This window comes from Vicugna pacos, chromosome 25, assembly GCF_048564905.1.
Source record: "Vicugna pacos chromosome 25, VicPac4, whole genome shotgun sequence".
NCBI classification, from domain to species: domain Eukaryota; kingdom Metazoa; phylum Chordata; class Mammalia; order Artiodactyla; family Camelidae; genus Vicugna; species Vicugna pacos.
Genome location: NC_133011.1, coordinates 6844013 through 6861124, shown reverse-complemented (window position 1 = coordinate 6861124; position 17112 = coordinate 6844013). Strand labels below are relative to the sequence as shown.

The following is a 17112-nucleotide window of genomic DNA, read 5'->3' as shown; positions in this document are numbered from 1 at the left end:
GAAGGAAGAGCAGAGGTTTATGGCCTGGCCAGATCGTAAATCGGATTCCTGAGGGCAGAGGGAGCGGCTCCAGGAAGGAGGAGCTGCCTTCCGACAGTTTGCAGGATATATCAAGACATCAGGAAAAGAACCCGACGGAGAGATGGGACCCTGCTTCGAAGAGCACGAGACACCAGTTCTGCCTTCCACCAACCACGCAACCAGCTGAAATCACACCGTGGCCACAGCTGACAAAGTAAGCATCGGGGTGGCGGGGAGAGAAAAGGCTTGTGCGCCCCAGGGGCTCCTCACCGTGCATTTGCTGAGGCTGCTGGGAGCAGGGCAGCAGTGTGCAGGGTAGGGGGAGAAACAGGTGGAAACTTGAGTCTGTTAACGGGGCTTAAGATGTGTACAAGGAGCCTGGAACGGGAGAAAGCATGAGGCTCTGGGTGGACCTGATGCCCCCTAGTGGCTGTGTGCTCTTAGGGCAAGTACCTAAGCCTTAGAACCCTGGAAGACAGGGTAACACAGCGAACTCACAGGGTTGAAGAACGCATGTACATCCGGTGCTGGACACACGGGGACGTGGGGTAGGGTCTCCGGGACATCCTTTCCCTGGAGCTGGAAGTGCTGCTCCGGCACTCAGCTCTCTCGCAAAGCCCCTGAGTGCTGTGGTGGCCACTAGGGAGATTCAGGGGAGGGAGGGGGGCCCAAGAGCCCCATCCAGAGGTCTTTCTGGAAGGAAGGATCCCAGTCCTCCGAATGCTTCTGTCTGGAAGATTTGTTAGCAGTGGCCCCAGTGCACTCATCCCCCTGCTCCTGGCCTGGATTTCATCCTCTCTTAGAGAAGGTAAGAGGATTCTAAACATTTTGAAACCTAGGGAACCTTCAGAAGCCTTTCTCAGGCTGCACCCATAAACTACCCAATCAGCCCGTGATGTGTGCTGTTGGAATGAGAAAGTCAGGCGAGTGGGAGCAGTAAGGTTTACAGTCCAGATCTGCCAGTATGGATTGTCCCGTAAATGCTGCCTGCAGTTTGACGCTGCAATTAAGGCTATTGTGTGTATACTTCAGACATGAGAATGTAATATTTCAGGTCTTTGGTCTCAGATCTACTCTTCTTTTAAAGGCAAACAAACCTTATTTCCTGTGGTTGTAAAGCCACACACATGGTCCCCTTTACTCAACCTCCAGAAAAGGGACACACCCTATATGGGACCAGCGGGACCCCAGGCCTGGGGAGACCGTGTGGAGGGGCAGGAAGCCAGACAGATCGCAGAAAGCCTTCCTGCCATTTGCGGCATTATCGGTGCCCACAGTTTGCAAGCCCTCGGAGAACAACGTTTCCGAGCATTTCAGTAACAAGACAGACAAAAAACCTGGGGCATGAGAGCTTCAAGCATGAGCTAAGAATGGCCAAGGAGGCTGGGTGAGTGGCTGCATCAGCTGTGAAAGCAAAACTCTTGGGCAAATTCTATTTTCTGAATGGTGTACCGTCCTCACTGGGCTTATGAGATAGGGATGGAGCTGCCAACACCCTTCTCCTTCCAAGAGGACAGTGCTGAGGAGTAGGAGGCCCTTTTAAAAGCCAGCACTGTGGGCAGGAAGCTTGCCTGTCACCCTCCCCCGCCCTCTGGGTCAAACAGGTGCTGGCCACAGAGACCAGTCTTCAACCAAAGCATCTCGATGGATACACTAAAGCTTAGCCACGTGAGGCCTTGGACCTGCAGCAAACCCTTGACAGTGTGAGGCTGTGACAACAAAGAACTTCTCATAGGACAGGCAGCTTTAGAACCTACCCAATAAAGGTTCAAGAAAGGGAATGTCAAGGTAGACAAAACTGCAGATGCATTTTGAAATGGATTAAAGACAGCCATTAGTAAACACAGGAGACAAGGAAGAATTTTACATTTCGGCATCCCACCCACTGAAAACAGAAACAAAACCCCAAACACAATCCAACTATTTCCCCCCTTCTTTGGTTAATAAATAATAAATAATTCCTTTAAATTCACAGAAGATAGCAAAATTAAAAAAAAAAGCCGTAAGTATTTATTGCATCAAAGATAATGTCAGAATTCAATTAAAATTTTTCATAAATTTTTACATCAGGTTTAGAATAAAATGTGATCAAGGGAAATGTTGGAAAAGTCCATCATGAGCTAGCAACAGGACTCGGCAGCCCTGTTGGTCTTAGCCATCAGTGATGCTGAAAATTGCAAAAAATCAAATCTCAAACATAACCCTTACAGTGTACACACATGAGGCCAGAGATGCACTTGAAAAATTGATGAACAGAAGTCCTGGCTCTCGTCACGTCCTGATTTCAATCATAAAAGTGGGAAATGCATTGAGGATTGCAATTGCCTACCTGGGGGGTCCCGAGTTTTCGTAACAGTAAGAACTCCATAAATGAGACCCACCTGGTGAACACGTGGTGGGCCCAGGAATTCAGCAGCGGTCACTGAGCGTAATTCAAAGAGCATGCAAGTTAATCCCCCTGTTTAAAGTGCTCACTTCCTCTGGTTTCCAAGGGTTAAATTTTTTCTTTTCCACCCTGCATTTAGCCTCTCCCTGTAAGAGCCTGACCCAGTGCACTGCTATAAACAAACAAAACCACCCAAGGGTCCGATTCCAAAGGAAGACCCCTGACAAAAAGAGGTATCACTTAGGCCGTACAGCGGCTCTGGCTGGGGGGAGGCGGGACCAACAGGGCTGCGCCTAATGTATTTGGTAAAGAATTTTGTTTATTTCTCCTAGGTGAGTACTTCCCCCATGAGTTCCCTACAGAAGCAGTCATAGTGAAACCAAGACGCGTTTATAGGATGTTTTTTTATCATCAAACTGCTTAGAACGGGCCAATGAAGTGTCCCAGCGTTGCTGTGGGAGCAGTTCATCCAAGGTTTTTACAAATGGAGAAAACAGACACAGGGAAAGACCACGGAAAGACCAAAAGACAAAGGGGGAAAAGCATGTAACACTCAATGAGATGCTACTTACGGAGTAAAATGCATACAGCACTGCTCGCGTATCCTATCCAAAGCAACGGTGTCTTTTAAGAGGACAGTTTGCAAATGGCGAGTATGAGATCATTTGCAATCAAATCGTTTCTATTATTAAATGACTACTCTGATCTATTTCCATCAATTTGAGGCCCATTTCCATAGAAACGAGTGGAAAAACTAGGCCAAACCCAGCGGCACAATTTCTCAGAGGAAAGGCAGCTGTGGTTCTGGCCACTCATGGAAGGCACTGGTTTTGTAACCACTGTAGTCAAGGGCTGTAACTGAAAGGGGAAGAAGAAAGTTTACACTCAGAGAAAGGGCACAGAAAGCATCTGAGGACTTTCTTGGCTGTTCCAGACAAAGCCCTGGAGGAAAGACGGTCCCACGTGCACTCTGCTTTTCGCGCATCCCACAGAAAAGCCAAGTCACTGTGTGCCGGGCAGGTGCCTCCCCAGGCCCGCCTTGGAGAAGGAAATGTCCTCTTCAGCTGCACCAGGCCAGTGATCAGAGGGGCATTAGGGCACCAGGCCCGGCTCTCACAGAAAATGAACCTGCAGACACGGAGGGACGTGGCCCCGCACGAGGAACAGTCGAGGCAGACATTGCATACGGTAACACGAAGCATTCAGAGAAGCAAAATGCAGGGAAAACAAGACAGACTCATCTACTTTCAAAGTAAAACCATGTTTACATCATGCCTCTGTTTAAAAAGGCCTCTCTGATGGGTTATAAAAATGCAAGTGGGTTTAGGGAACAAGCACCGCTTTGCCTCTTCAGTACTTTCACGGGAAGGACAGGGCCTCCGTTCGGCTGGCATGTGAGAGCTCAGCGCTGTGACCCCTTGGCCACAGCGGCCAAGCGATGGTCACCGGGGACGCCTCTCAAAGAGCAAGGCGTCGGCTGCTGGAGCAAGTCTGTGTGAGGCTCTCAACCAAGTGGCCCAGAGCACAGGAAGTGACCCTAGCTTTGCATGATTCATTTAACCCCTTCACCCGGGAATTCTTTTGCAGAAAAAGAAAAACATGACACTTCTGTGGTTAAAGATTTCCTTAAAGGGGGAAAAGACATGGAAACCTTTGTGCTCTGTGAAATGAGGGAACAAAAGGATTGCTTCCATCAAGTTCATATCTGTAAGAAAATCAACTGGGTACCGGCCACATGTTAGAGAAAAAAAATCCAACTTGGTTAAAAAAAAAAAAAGCCATGACTATCTTGTTCATTTCCTATTGATCACTTAGGAAGGTCAGGAAACAGGACTGTAAGCCCTCTATACATTTTTTTCCTTTTCTTCTCACTGTATAAAACACATACACATTCGTAGTATCCTAAAGTCACTTGAAAAATACAGTGGTTGCTCACAAACAGTGGAAAAGACCAGTAAGATGCAAAGAAATGAGCATTTTGCGGAGACAGAGTTTGATGGGCTTTAAGGTGAATTGTTTTATTTAAAACAGGGATCCAGAGGTGATGAACTACCGGGTCGGTGTTGCAGAGCATGGCACGGAGGAAGGTAATACTCACCAGCACCTCACGTGGGACTAAAGGACAGTGTCAGCCACACACCGTGGAAGGAGGACAGACGATATGGAGAAGGCACCTGGCTGGGGGGGGGGGGCGGAGCGCTGCCTCTCTGCGGGCTCACGCCTGCGCCCTGTGGAGAGGTCTGGACAAGGGACACCCGACAGGGAACAAAGCGGTTCCCCTCTGAAGCCCGGGATCCTGTGTAGGTAGCTAACCTTTCCTCTGCCTGGTCTCTTAAGGTCCTAAAAGGGGGAGGAGGTGGCTAGACAGTAATACAAATGCCCCCTCTTTTATTTTCCTCTAGAATAGAGGGGAGCCTTCCCCCAATTCAATGTCAGCAGTGGCTTCTGAAGGCTTTTAAGTGTCCTCACTTACAAACAAGGAACAACAAAATAAAAGACAGAGACGCGGCCTGGACTTAAACCCATCAGTCAAACAGAGAGGCAGATTCTGAAAAATAAAACCTGGTGACCGGTCCATGAACTGTACAGTTGATGCCCTGTCTGGAGATGTTTACACTGCGTCCACAACACACGTGAGCACAAAGCTGCTCTTGGCAACTGTGAGTAAATAGCTACCCTCTCCTCCAAACACAATGCACTACTACCAGTGACCGCGTGCCAAGTGCGGAAATTAGAAGAGATCCCCAAGTGGACAAGGACCCCAGGCAATGGTCCGCCCGGTGTGGCTGGGTCTGTGGGAAACAAGGCTTTTGCTCTCAAATAATGACCCCCACCCAGCCCCCGCTCCTTCCCACTAGCGCTGAGCATTTCGTCCTCCTTACAGGGAGATCCAGCCAGTTCCACCCCCTCCCAGTTCTAGGCACTCCCCGGAACATCTTTGATTAACCAGGGTCTTTCATTTCTTTCCAACCCCGTTGGTGACTTTTGACTTGGAATGTCGATTCCGTCTTCTGGAAGAATGGCTCTCGTTGTTGCCTGGGTGCTTGGGCGGGCCGTCTTCAGAACCTGGCCAAAGGAATCAGGACACTGCATCACTGTGGGCTGCGGGGATCCCGGGCTCGCGCTTCTGAAGCCTCTGACTGGTGGCTCCCCGGCCCAGGCTGCCGAGTGGCTGCCCAGAGTGGAAGCTCCGCCACCGGTCCTTGCACTCCATCTAGTGGCCTCTTTAATAAATCAAGGCACAGAAGTCCCTGCACTGAGCTAGCAAGTGACCACCCCACAGAGTCGGGGGGTCCAGAAGGATCTGTACACTCACACAGCAGGGCGGATGGTGGTCATGGTGATGGGGACCAGAAGTGAGAGTACAGATAACACCTAAGCACGAAGGAGGGACAATTAAAACGTGAACCACATGAATGTCAAGTCTAACTCTGCAACCAAAGGATGCATTACCTGGGTCTCCATACCTGGACCTCCTGCACCCCAGCATTTCTAAATCCTTAAATTGGAAAGATTCTTGCCTTGACAAAATCAAAGACAGTACAAGCACTCTGCTGCTTGACCTGGAGGTCCCTTGACAAATCAGGCCCCTGGCGCTTAGGACAGACAGCCCCTGAGCCACGTGCTCACGGTGCCACACGCCCCCAAGGTGCTCAGTCTCCAGGGGCAGTATTGTCCATTACACTATAATTTGTTCCGGAGCTCAGAGAAGGACTCTACACTGGCTGGGAGCTGGGTAATCAGCAGGCAGCAGCCAGGTAGAGGGTGGATCCGGGAGAGGGGTGGGGTCGGGGGAGAGGGCATTCGGGGTCGGGGTGTGTCAGAACTTCGGCACTTCCTGGCATCAGGTTGGCTCTGCCCTCAGGCTGAGCACGAGGACAACCCCTGGCCAAGCCAAAAGGTTCTCTGCTCCAGGGCTCAGATTTTTTTTTTTTTAACCGTGTACCTTTAAGTATATCTCTACCATTACTTATTTGAGTCTTTTCAATGGAGAACCCAGAAGTGCCATGGATGGATCTAATACAGGGGGTGGTTCTGTATAAGGGAGTCCTCGGGAACCCCCCTGCCCACTTCCATCAGCATCTCACAGCACGTCGCCGATTCAGGAGAAACTGTCTCAGAAAGGGTGACCAGTACTCTGGAGCATTTTCCCAGGGAGCGCTGGGATGCACTTGACCCCAGACGAACTCAGGAGCCCAAATGCCTCAGAAGAACTTTCCACCCCAGTGCCCCCATTCCTCTGAGCAATTCTCTGGGTTAAAATTCATCTCTGGCATTCACGACTCTCTCCCTTCGGTCAAGCCCCACAGCCAGCTCATCACTGCGAGGAATTACTGTCCAGTGGAGCCTCCTCAGGGTCACTATTCCACACGCCTAGTTCTTTAAAATAACCAGGTGGCCCCAAGTCTTTCCAAAACACTCCTCGGAGAGAGACCAGTGGGAGATCCCTGACTGCATTCCTGAAACCCATCTTGTGCTGGTCTGTCTCTTGAATAAATGCAGTTCAATCGACCCACCTCTTTTGAAAGGCTTTTCCTCCTGGCATACAACTCTCCCTGACCCTTTGCACTGATGATGAAAGCCAAGACCAAGAACACCCCCAGGAGAATGCCTGAGACGGGGGGAGGGGGTGTCTCATCATATCTTCCTGTCTCTGAAAAGGCAGAACCACACGGCGCCTTTTATGCAGTGAGTTTTGGAGGTGGGGGGCAGAGTCTGCACGCACCTTGCATGTTTCTTAATAAATAACAGGAGACGTGCGATGAGGAGGTTTGAGACCCTCTGGGGCGCACGTTCATCAACATTCAGAGGATAAATGCCGATCTTACATCGCTTCACTGGGCCTTGGGAGGAAGGGGCCCCAGGAGAGTGATAACAAGGAGGGAGAGGTACCTTTTGTGCCTTTTCCGTGAGGCCAGGAGATGTCTGGACTGTAGGTGCCGTCTTCACACTCTGAGTAGGTCTAGAGAGAGAGGCAGGCTTGGTGATGGAACTTCGACTGCTCCCGGGAGGAGGGTGCCGGCAAGCAAGCCAGGGTGCGCTATCCCTCCCTGCCTGTCTGGGCTGGGGGTTCCCCACCGGCAGGCACAGAACCTCCCCGTGCTTGTGCTCAGCTAGGAAGTCAAGGCTATCTCTTGGGTGGCGCAGAGTAAGTCTCCTAGAGAGCACCTTTAGCTCCTTGGACTAAAGATGTGAATAAAGGATAATCGCTGCTATTTTTGCTTAAAAAAACTACCGCTGAGGAAACTCTCGCTCACATCTGCCATGAGGGGGGCGGGGCAGGAGTTTCGGGGTGGGAGCCCCAGGCTGGGACTCGGGAAGAGGTGAAGAGCCTGGAATAAGGCCCAGCTTTCCAAAAACTGGTCCAGGGATTGTCCCGGAATTTTTTTCTTTTTTTTTTTTTTAATATAAATAAGTAGTTCAGTTTAAAATCTAATGTTGGAAGCCATAGGCAACGAACTCTGAACTGGCTGCGTCCGGACTGCAGGGAGCCTGGCGCCCGCCTCTCCGCGTGCCGTCCTGGCCGCAGCCCCGCGGGCGCGCGCCCGGGGCTGCAGCGCCGAGCAGGACGGCTTAGTCTGAATACAGCACCGTCTCTGCCTTCCTGCTGTACCTTTTCCCGGTGACCGTAGTGCTCTGCGTACCAAACCATGCCGTACAGACACAGGAAGGTGGTGAAGGCCTAGAAGACAGAAACAAGCACAAAACCGTTACGCAAGTGAGGCTGCGCAAAACAGTTCCCGCTTCCACGGGAATTCCGGCGCGACGGCTCGTCGTGTGTCCGCCTTCTCTCCCAGGACACTGGTCACAGGATGGCTGGAAGCATCCCTGAAGCTCTAACAAGAAGGGTTATGACGAGACCGGAATTGCCGCGTGACTCTGCTGTCGGGATGAAGATCATCTCTGGACCTGGGATCAGGTGGGACGCGGTTTCTGATCGGCCCTGCAGGTCCTGCTGAAGAGGACACGCTGGACCCTACGCTGCGTTTCTGATTTTCATCGCCCACACTCTGCACCCTGCCTCCATCACCGGAGAGAGTCAGAGGACTTAGTCAGAGGGGAGGAGGACTTCTGAATGAAAAGGAAGTTGCAGGCGGCCCGAGGTCACGCGGTGCTGGAGGGCTCTGAGGACAGACACCCACAGAAGAACACCGCTGCCCTGGGCTTGGCACTGCTGTTTAGTCTCAGAGGCCCCACTCTGACCCCAGCTCTGGCTGCCTTTGTTTTTCTCGGCTAAGTAGACAGGGAAAGAAAAACATAAATGTCTTGTGAGCCCCTGTGTGAAAAGAGGAGGGTGTGGCCCATGGGTACCCCGGGGCCAGGATAACCCCCGCATCGCTCAGTGTCCCCACTGGCCCCGGCCACGCCCTAAATTTTCCTCTGAGTTAAGGAAAGAACAGTATCTAAGAATCCAAAGCTTAAAAATGTATCAAAAGCCTGAAAATCAGGGAACAGTTCCTGGCGGCCTGGACAGGGCAGTGAAGGAGCCAGGAGCTGTATCAGAGGAACTGGGGCCAGGCCCTCCAGCCAGGCCTCCCGGTCCCCTCGTGAGTGTAAGTGAATCACCAAAACAAAACCAAACAAAACAACGGCCCGTCCTGCGGTTACATTTCTTCAGAATTCCTTGCTTTAGCAAGGACACTGACAGCAAATCCTCAAGGTCTAACCGCCATCTCTTCCATTTCTTTTCCTGCTAGGGACCCGTCACCTTGACTCAACCGTGGGAACAGCTGTGAAATCATGGTGGAATCTTCTCTTCTGCCATACTTTTAACCCTTTCTAAGAATCATAACGTTAGATCTAGAGGCGTTGCCTCACAGATTAATTTCAACTCCCCTCATTTCACAGTAACGCAGTGAAGGCTCAGAGAGGTCAGTGGTCTTCCCAAAGACACACAGCTAATATGTGGCAAGACTGAAGCCAGAACACAGGTCTCTTTATAATCCCTGGATCGAATTTCAGGGATGGCTATCGAGACAAATACTGATTTTTATGTCTCCACATCTTATATACGTCTGTCCATTTATCTGTCCACGCATTCATGCCTGGAGAAAGAAAGGCATCACAGGAAGAGCCAACCCCGGCAGCAACCCTCCGCACAGCCCACAGTCGGGACTGTGGAGCCAAGACTGCGGGGGAGGCAGGGCTGTGCACTCGCATCGCCGCAGCTTGTAGTCTAGCCCTGGCCCAGTTCCTTCGCGTCAGCGACACTGACTGAGGGTCTGCCGGGCGCATAGCGTCATCTTCAGTGTCAGAAAAGGAAGGAGTCTGAGTGCTCCAGCTGGCCATTCTCCTTCCACATGAACGAAGTGGGAACAGTGGCATGGCGGAGAGACAACATGGAACAGAAGAAGACTCACTAGCTCGTTTTATATTAAATCCGTGTGCAAACTGGCATACACTAGGAATTCAAAGAAAAAGCTCACATCCCCCGGTGAAAAAAATTAGGCAATGAATGAATACATTAAAATTATAAAATGAAAACCATGTTTAATCTTTAACATATTCCAGTACTTGTTCAGATTCTTAATAAACACCACCATTAAGGGTGCCATTTTCCCAGCATAGCCAGAGTGGGAAGACTAGAGGACCTGCAGTGTGTAAGCCTATGGATGTGTTAGTTCCTTAATGAAGAACAGAACAGGTCGACCTAGGATTCACACAGGGAGGGGGAGACAGGGAGGGCAGGGCCACCTCTGCGGACCAGTCAGTGGCTGTGCGGTGAGGGTGGGGAAGCAGGCTGGCCAGAGACCTGTCACTCCGCTGGACCAAGGGAGCCCTGAGGGCTGGGGCGATTGTCATTTCCCATCTTAGCCACCAGAGGGCAGGGGCGTGGGGGTCGTCCTCTCCCTTCCCGGGGCAGGGCAGGCAAACACTGGCAGGTGCTGAACGACAGGCTTATTTATCATCACCATCGCCATGCAAAGGGCCTGCTGAGGTTGCCAACTTTACCCCTTCACCTGGGTACAAGAGGCCCATTTTGCACTTGTCCCAGGGGGCAAAAGCTTGTTTGCAATCACACCGGTGGAAATCTAGGGCCGTACCCACTTCAAATGTCAAGGCCTAGATTTAAAAGAGCAATTGTGCATATTCTGTTTAAAGGGCGGGAAGGAAAAAAAGATAGAGAAACGTGTGGGCTGCGAGCCAAGGCAGCGCACATGCCCGGGTGTGGCTTCCAGGTCATGGTAACGAGCATCACGTTCACCAAGACCCGTCAGACAGCTGCTGCTGGAGCAGCCTGCTACCCAGCGCGCTTCCGGGAGCTCTGCTTCCAAATTCGCCTCAAATTCTGAGGACGCTGTCTTCCCAAGCAGGGAGAGTAACTCGGGGCTCTGCTTCTCTCAGTGTGCTGTAACTTACACTCTCTTCCTGAATAAGGTTCACCTCACTTCTAAGTTTGAGACCAGTCTCGACCTTTAATAAAGTCCATGAATATAAAAATGTGCCAGGACCTTGCTTCCACTGTTCCTGGTAAATGTGCAAGGCAGTGGGGACCCCTAATCACCCCAGCTAACGGCCTCTCTTTCAGGACCTGCCCTGGAGAAACGGTGTCTAGACAGCAGCAGAGGTGGTGGGCAGGGATGGAGGGGGGTTCCCTGGGGGGAGGAATAGAGTCTGATGACCCCCCGACGTGAAGAGTGACAGAGGGGAGGGAGCAGTGGCCTCGGTCTTAAGACTGGGGCACCCGAGAGGCGGGGGAGCCGCTCACCATGGTCCCCGTGACCCTGCTCACACACTGCCTCTGGGAGCTTCACCCCTGGCTGGCCTGGTGCTCTCCCCAGGGCTCCTCCGTGCACATGCATCTTTTACGGTATTTGCACATCAGTAGTTTGCACGTGTCATTCTCACGTGCACTTGGAGCTCCTTGGAGGTGGACCAAGAAACCCTTAGCCAGACTACCTGGCTTCAGCCCTGGCTCTGCCACTTACTACCTGTGTGACCTTGGGCAAGTCAGTGAACCTTTCTGTGCCTTGATTTCTTTATCTATAAAAAGAGGTAAGAAAGTATCTCCCCTTGAGGCGTAAAGATCAAATATGCAACTCACGTAAAGCGCTCAGAACAGCGTCTGGCACATCGTAGGCATTAATGAGTCTTATCATCATCATCTACCTGTGGTTCCAGCCTCAGGTGCGGCTTTGACCAGCACCCAGAACCATGATGGACTTACAAGGGACTGTGAAGGAGACACTGCTGGGAGAAGAAACGGGTTAGGTCCTCAATAAAGTTACAGTCACACAGACACAAAGGCAGAGCAAAACGGCCTAATCGGGAAAACAGTGAGGAAAGTCTCTAAAACTCAGAGAAAGACTGGAGGGTCCCCACCAGCTGGGCGACCAGAGATGGGTCCTTGGACACGGCCTTTGGGAGAACTTTCTGGCCGCTGACGCCCCAGGGGGAGGCCCGCAATGGGCCGTCGGGAGAAGGGCCATCTGCCCATGTCCCAGGAGACCTGCCCGCCTCAACCTCCCCATGGTCCTCATGGCCCCGGTGGCGCCAGGCGAGGGCCGCACCCAGTCCTGCCTGCTATTCACTGCTGGTCCCGCTACAATTCACAGGCCTGGGGTGCACACGCCAGAGAGAAATGCTCAGGTCCCCCGCACATCTGACTCACTCCCCTAACCAGCCCCTGTGTCTCATCTGTGACAGAAAAAAATACATTGTGGAATTTCAGCACAAAGGAGGTCATTATTCCATCATTGTTCAAGACAGGACAGAACAGGCTCAAGGCACTCTGACAGGCAGGATTTCTAACAAGTAACCCTAAAAACAGACACCACGAAAGGCAGTAAGAAACGCTTTAGAAATACAAAGTTTAGTCTTGCCAAAAGAAAAAAAAAAATTAGACCTCAATCTGATTTAGCCTCTAGATCCAGCTACTAATTTATGGAAATACTGAGGACAGAGATACCTGTTAAATTACAGTAAGGCTGGAATCAGAAAAGCTCAGACTGGGGCAAAATCTGCAGGACAGAAGAGCTTGTTTCTTCAACAAATAAACTGCAAAGGAGAGAGAACTAGAGACAAAGGGAAAACTCTATATTAAAAGAGACGGAAAGGCACACCAACCAAGTGAATGAGCAGATGTTGATTCAAGTAAATTGTTGAAAAATACAAAATGTAAGGAAACATCAGCAATGTGAACACTGACTAGCTATTTGACAGTATTAAAGAATTATTCAGGGTGGAGGGTGGGAAGGGATAGACTGGGATTTCAAAATTGTAGAATAGATAAACAAGATTACACTGTATAGCACAGGGAAATATACACAAAATGTTATGATAACTCACAGAGAAAAAAATGTGACAATGAGTGTGTATATGTCCATGAATGACTGAAAAATTGTGCTGAACACTGGAATTTGACACAACATTGTAAAATGATTATAAGTCAATAAAAAATGTTAAAAAAAAAGAATTATTCATCCTTTTTTTGATGTGATAATGGTCCAGTGATTGCATTAAACAAAAAAGTATTCTTTTCTTCTTTTAGATATGCATCCTGAAATAGTAAAGATGGCTCTGTTTCCAAGTAATTTGGGGTGGGGAGAGTGAGCATGGAATAAAAGGAGACAAGACTGGCCAGGAGTTGATCATTGTTGGAACTGGATGATGGGTACAGGTGGGGCCAGCTACTCTCTCTTCTTTTCCATGATTATTATAAAAAAAAAAAAAAAGCCCAAGTTAAGTTTTAGGACAGGTAAGTAAAAGTGAAGAATCTTAAATGTAAGTAAGACTTTTCTCCAAAATACCAAAACAATTAAATGAAAAAGGGCGACCGAAGAATGTTGAGCCAGGTAAGCTCTTACTTCATTTGAAAGATGAAGGAGAAGCCCCAGGACTACAGGGCTGGAGGTCCCTGGGGCTCTTCCCTTCAGCGAGGAAGCTCCCTCCACCCAGGCTTGGCCGATGAAGTCGGCCTTCAGGGAAGAAACCGTATGATCTGATTACCTTCAAAAACATGTCACGTGGCCTAAAACCCACCATCCGTCACTTTGTACATAAAGCCTTGTCCAGTAATCCAGGGCACTATAACTGTCCTTGTCCCCTCACGGCAGGCCTGGAATGTTTAGCACGTGCAGATGAAACAAACGAGGGTATAACACACCTGCTGGGGGCGTCTGACTGGAACCGGCAAAGGTGGCCGCTTTTGGGTGCCATATGGTCCTGTATTTATTCTTGAAGTTCAGCCGAGGGGCCAATCTTGGGTTATTACAAGTCGAAAGTCCTGTCTATGAATTTCTAAGGAATCTTAGTGAACAAGAGGGTTTCGTTTCATTCTGTTTTAGGACACCATGAGGAGTTTAGCTAACACTTTTGGGTAAGAAAGTAATGACTTACCACACAAAGAAGCCACAGCACAACATAGAGTATTTGGGTCTTAGAGAAGAGATCTTGTCCAAATTTTATGCAAACGATAGCTTCCAGGAAACCGATGACCCTATTAGACAGAACAAGAGGTTAAATACCAATCCATCTTCTCAGAGCACAAATGCGTCACCAGAGAGATGCAGGACTCCACCAAAAGGCTCAACTGATCATAAGATTTCTGCCCCTAACACAGCAGGTCCCCCACCAAATGACACTGTACCAGCCCACTGTGCTTCTTCATAAATAATATATACAGTATATATGTAACTACATATTTAGATTAAATGTAAAGTTTATGTTACTGTTACTCCTCTCTTCTTTTTTCAGAGTATTTTTTAGAGCAGTTTTAGGTTCACAGCAAACTTGAGGGGAGGGTCCAGAGTCCCTACACTCTGTGCCCCGACACATGCGCAGCCACCCCCATTATCAACGTCGCCCCCCAGAGGGGCACATCTGTCACGATAGATGAACCTGCACTGACACATCCCAGTCACCCAAAGTCCACAGTTCACATCCAAGCTCACTCCTGGTGTCGCACGCTGTGTGGGTTTGGACAAAGGTACAGTGACATGTATCCACCACTACAGGATCATACAGAGTAGTTTCACTGCCCTAAAAGCCCTCAGCGCCCTGCCTATTCATCCCCCTAACCTGCTCCAGAAATAATGAAATGCTTTTTACGTCTTCCTTCCTCATAGACCAAAATCTCAGCTTGTACGTGTTCACAGCTGGAGGCACCTGGCATCATCTAACAGCCCGTCCCAGCGCTGGGCAGGGACCCCCCCCCCCCCCGGTCGGAGCCCTCGCAGGGATAGGGAGCCTACTACGTCTGCGGCAGCTCCTTCCACCACTCAGTCCCTTTAGCTGTCAGGAAGCTGTTCCTTGTCTCAGGCTGGTCTCTGCCTCCTTCTCCTTGTGCGTCCTAACTCTGCCCTCCGCAGTCACGTGTGAATCTTCCAAGTGAGTCTTTCAAAAACTCAAAGTGGCAACCGTATTCCCTCCCGGCCATCCCAACATTTCCAGATTTAATGTGCCCTGGTTCTGATGACAATATAAACCCTTTATCCTCTCTTCATCTATAAGCAATTTTGCTAAATACAAAAATGTTAAAAAAAAATCATGTTTTTACTCTTTAATTAAAACATCAAAGAAAAAAGCCTATCTCGTATTCTACATCTTCATTTATAAATATTAAAATCAGACCTTTATTAAGGATCAGAGCTTGAAGATAAGAACAAATGAGGTAATGGAGACACAGCTGGTCGTGGGATCCCAAAGGCTGCCTAAGAATAGCCAGCTTCAGACAACACCACTTCAGGTGTTCCTTGCCCGAGACGGAATCTGGACAATCAGGGACTGGTCTTGTTGCACAGATAATCTCTACAAAGGCAGGAAGGGGCCCAGAAGGCCCTGGGTCCCCTCCCCACTGGCAGACACAAAAGTCACCGCCACAGTCAAATGGATGGATGGCTTTAAAAAAGGGAATGTCTGGAGTCAGAACCACTTGGGCAAAGCAGAAAGTCTCCTGAATGTTGTCTCTGTTCCCCCAGTCCTGACTAGGCAAGGTTTAGAAGTGGTTGCCTGGATCTTTGAAGACCACGCCCTCTCCCCTCCCCCCGCCCCCGCCCCAACAAGGTCCCTCACATGTAAGGCACGCAGGAGGCCCCTTAACACTGAAGTCTAGCCAGCGAGCTGCCACTAGGGGGCAGCCACACAGCGAGGGGAGGGTGCCAGCCCCAGGACACAGGAAAGATACGTAACCTCTGGCTGGCACTTCTTGAAGGACTACAACAGAAACGGTCAAGCGCAGGAAATAATGAGTGCCTGTCTGCCCGTAACCAGACAGAACACCCGGAGCTCACTGTGGGAGGTTTCTGGATATTCAACTGATGGAGGCACCCTAGAGCTGTGTTTCTCAAACTTCTGTGGGCTGAGACCCATGGCAGGAAACACATTCCTCACCGTGACCCAGGACACGTGCGCGTGCGCGCACACACACACACACACAACTGAGACAAAGGTTGCACAAAACAACTGTCCTCTCGCTCTGACATTTTCCTACTCTATTTCATTTTCAGAAAATGCTGGTCAGGACCTACTCAACTCACTTCATAGCGACCTGAAGTTTGTCCTAAAGACCAGAGCTTTTCAGTCAGGAACTTTAGATATGATCTGATCCCATGTGCTGAGGAACCTTAGCTAAGCTGTTGTCCAGGCACATGGCTGTCTCAGTGAGAAGGTGACCTGAGTAGAGACTGGGTGGGGATACGGGTCAGGGATGAAGGGAAGGGGCAGAGTGAGGATAAAGAGTAACAGGGGTCTTGAGGACCAGCCCAGAGCTTGGCTTTTAGTCTGAAGGACATGGGAGCCCCCGGAGGGTTTGGAGCAGAAGGTCTAACATGATTTGTTTTACATTTTAAATGATCATTCTGGCGGCTGAACTGAGAACTGCTGTAGGAGACCAGAGAGAGGCAGGGAGCTTCCGATGCAGGGCGAGGACCAGGGCAGGAGCTGTGAGAAGCGGTGGGAACATGGATGCAAGAAACCCAACAATCACCCGGACACTTGATCACCAGCCACGGCCCTTCACCATTATCCCTGTCCGTTAGAGAAAGTCCTAATGAATAACATTCTTCTGGAGGGTCCACACTGCTTCTGTACAAGGCTCAGCTGGCTGCTGGTTTAGGGCTGAGGCCAAAGGCTTGGGCACCGTGGGAGCCCATACAGAGTGGGTTCAGGGACACAGCACCCACCTCCTCACCCCAGGGGCCTCCCTCGCACCCCTCTGACCTTAACTTTATGCAAATGTCAGTGTTTCAGATCTTGACCAGACAGAGCAAGGCGGTCAAACTGTGGTTGGAGGGAATTTAGCAGGGGTTCCTACTCCCTTCAGTGCATCGGGGCATCCTTATCTTGAAGAAGCAAGGTCAGAAGACAAACATTTGGGCTGCCTGAGGTGCTTCTGCCTGGCTGATCTACTGACTTACTCTTTGCTCCCCTCTCAGAAATAAAGATGCCTTAACATAGAGCCCCACGCAGGGAGCTCCTCGGTGAGCAGGGCAAGAATGTGAGCAGGGTTGCGACTGACACCGGGGGCACGGGAGCTCCAGGCTTGGGGTGTATGCGCTGGGTGAAAAAGCCAACCTCGAGAGGCAGACAAAGTTTTCAGTTTGCCAACACCACCTGCTCTTGGATTCTGAGGATGCCACACCCTGCGTGTGTCCCACAAACACTGCCCCGCAGGTGCACACACCTTCTCCCAGGACGGCTCGGGCCGTGGGTCAGCTGCTCTCCGGCCGGCCGGGAGCTGAGCTGACCCTCACACGGTGGAAGCG

At 50.4% G+C, this 17112-nt stretch overlaps 1 protein-coding gene across 2 annotated transcripts in view; it reads right to left on the bottom strand.

Annotated features, from left to right (window-relative positions):
* Positions 1–4399: 4399 nt before the first annotated feature.
* PTDSS1 (phosphatidylserine synthase 1) overlaps positions 4400–17112 on the bottom strand; it is a 59966-nt gene continuing 47253 nt past the window's right edge. For both annotated transcript variants that reach the window (XM_072949483.1, XM_072949484.1), the window contains 4 exons: positions 13748–13847; positions 8022–8090; positions 7301–7370; positions 4400–5473 (listed from right to left, as the gene is read on the bottom strand). In XM_072949483.1, the coding sequence (XP_072805584.1) occupies positions 5364–5473; positions 7301–7370; positions 8022–8090; positions 13748–13847 (349 nt within the window). In that variant the 3' untranslated portion in view covers positions 4400–5363. The remainder of the gene's footprint in view (positions 5474–7300; positions 7371–8021; positions 8091–13747; positions 13848–17112) is intronic.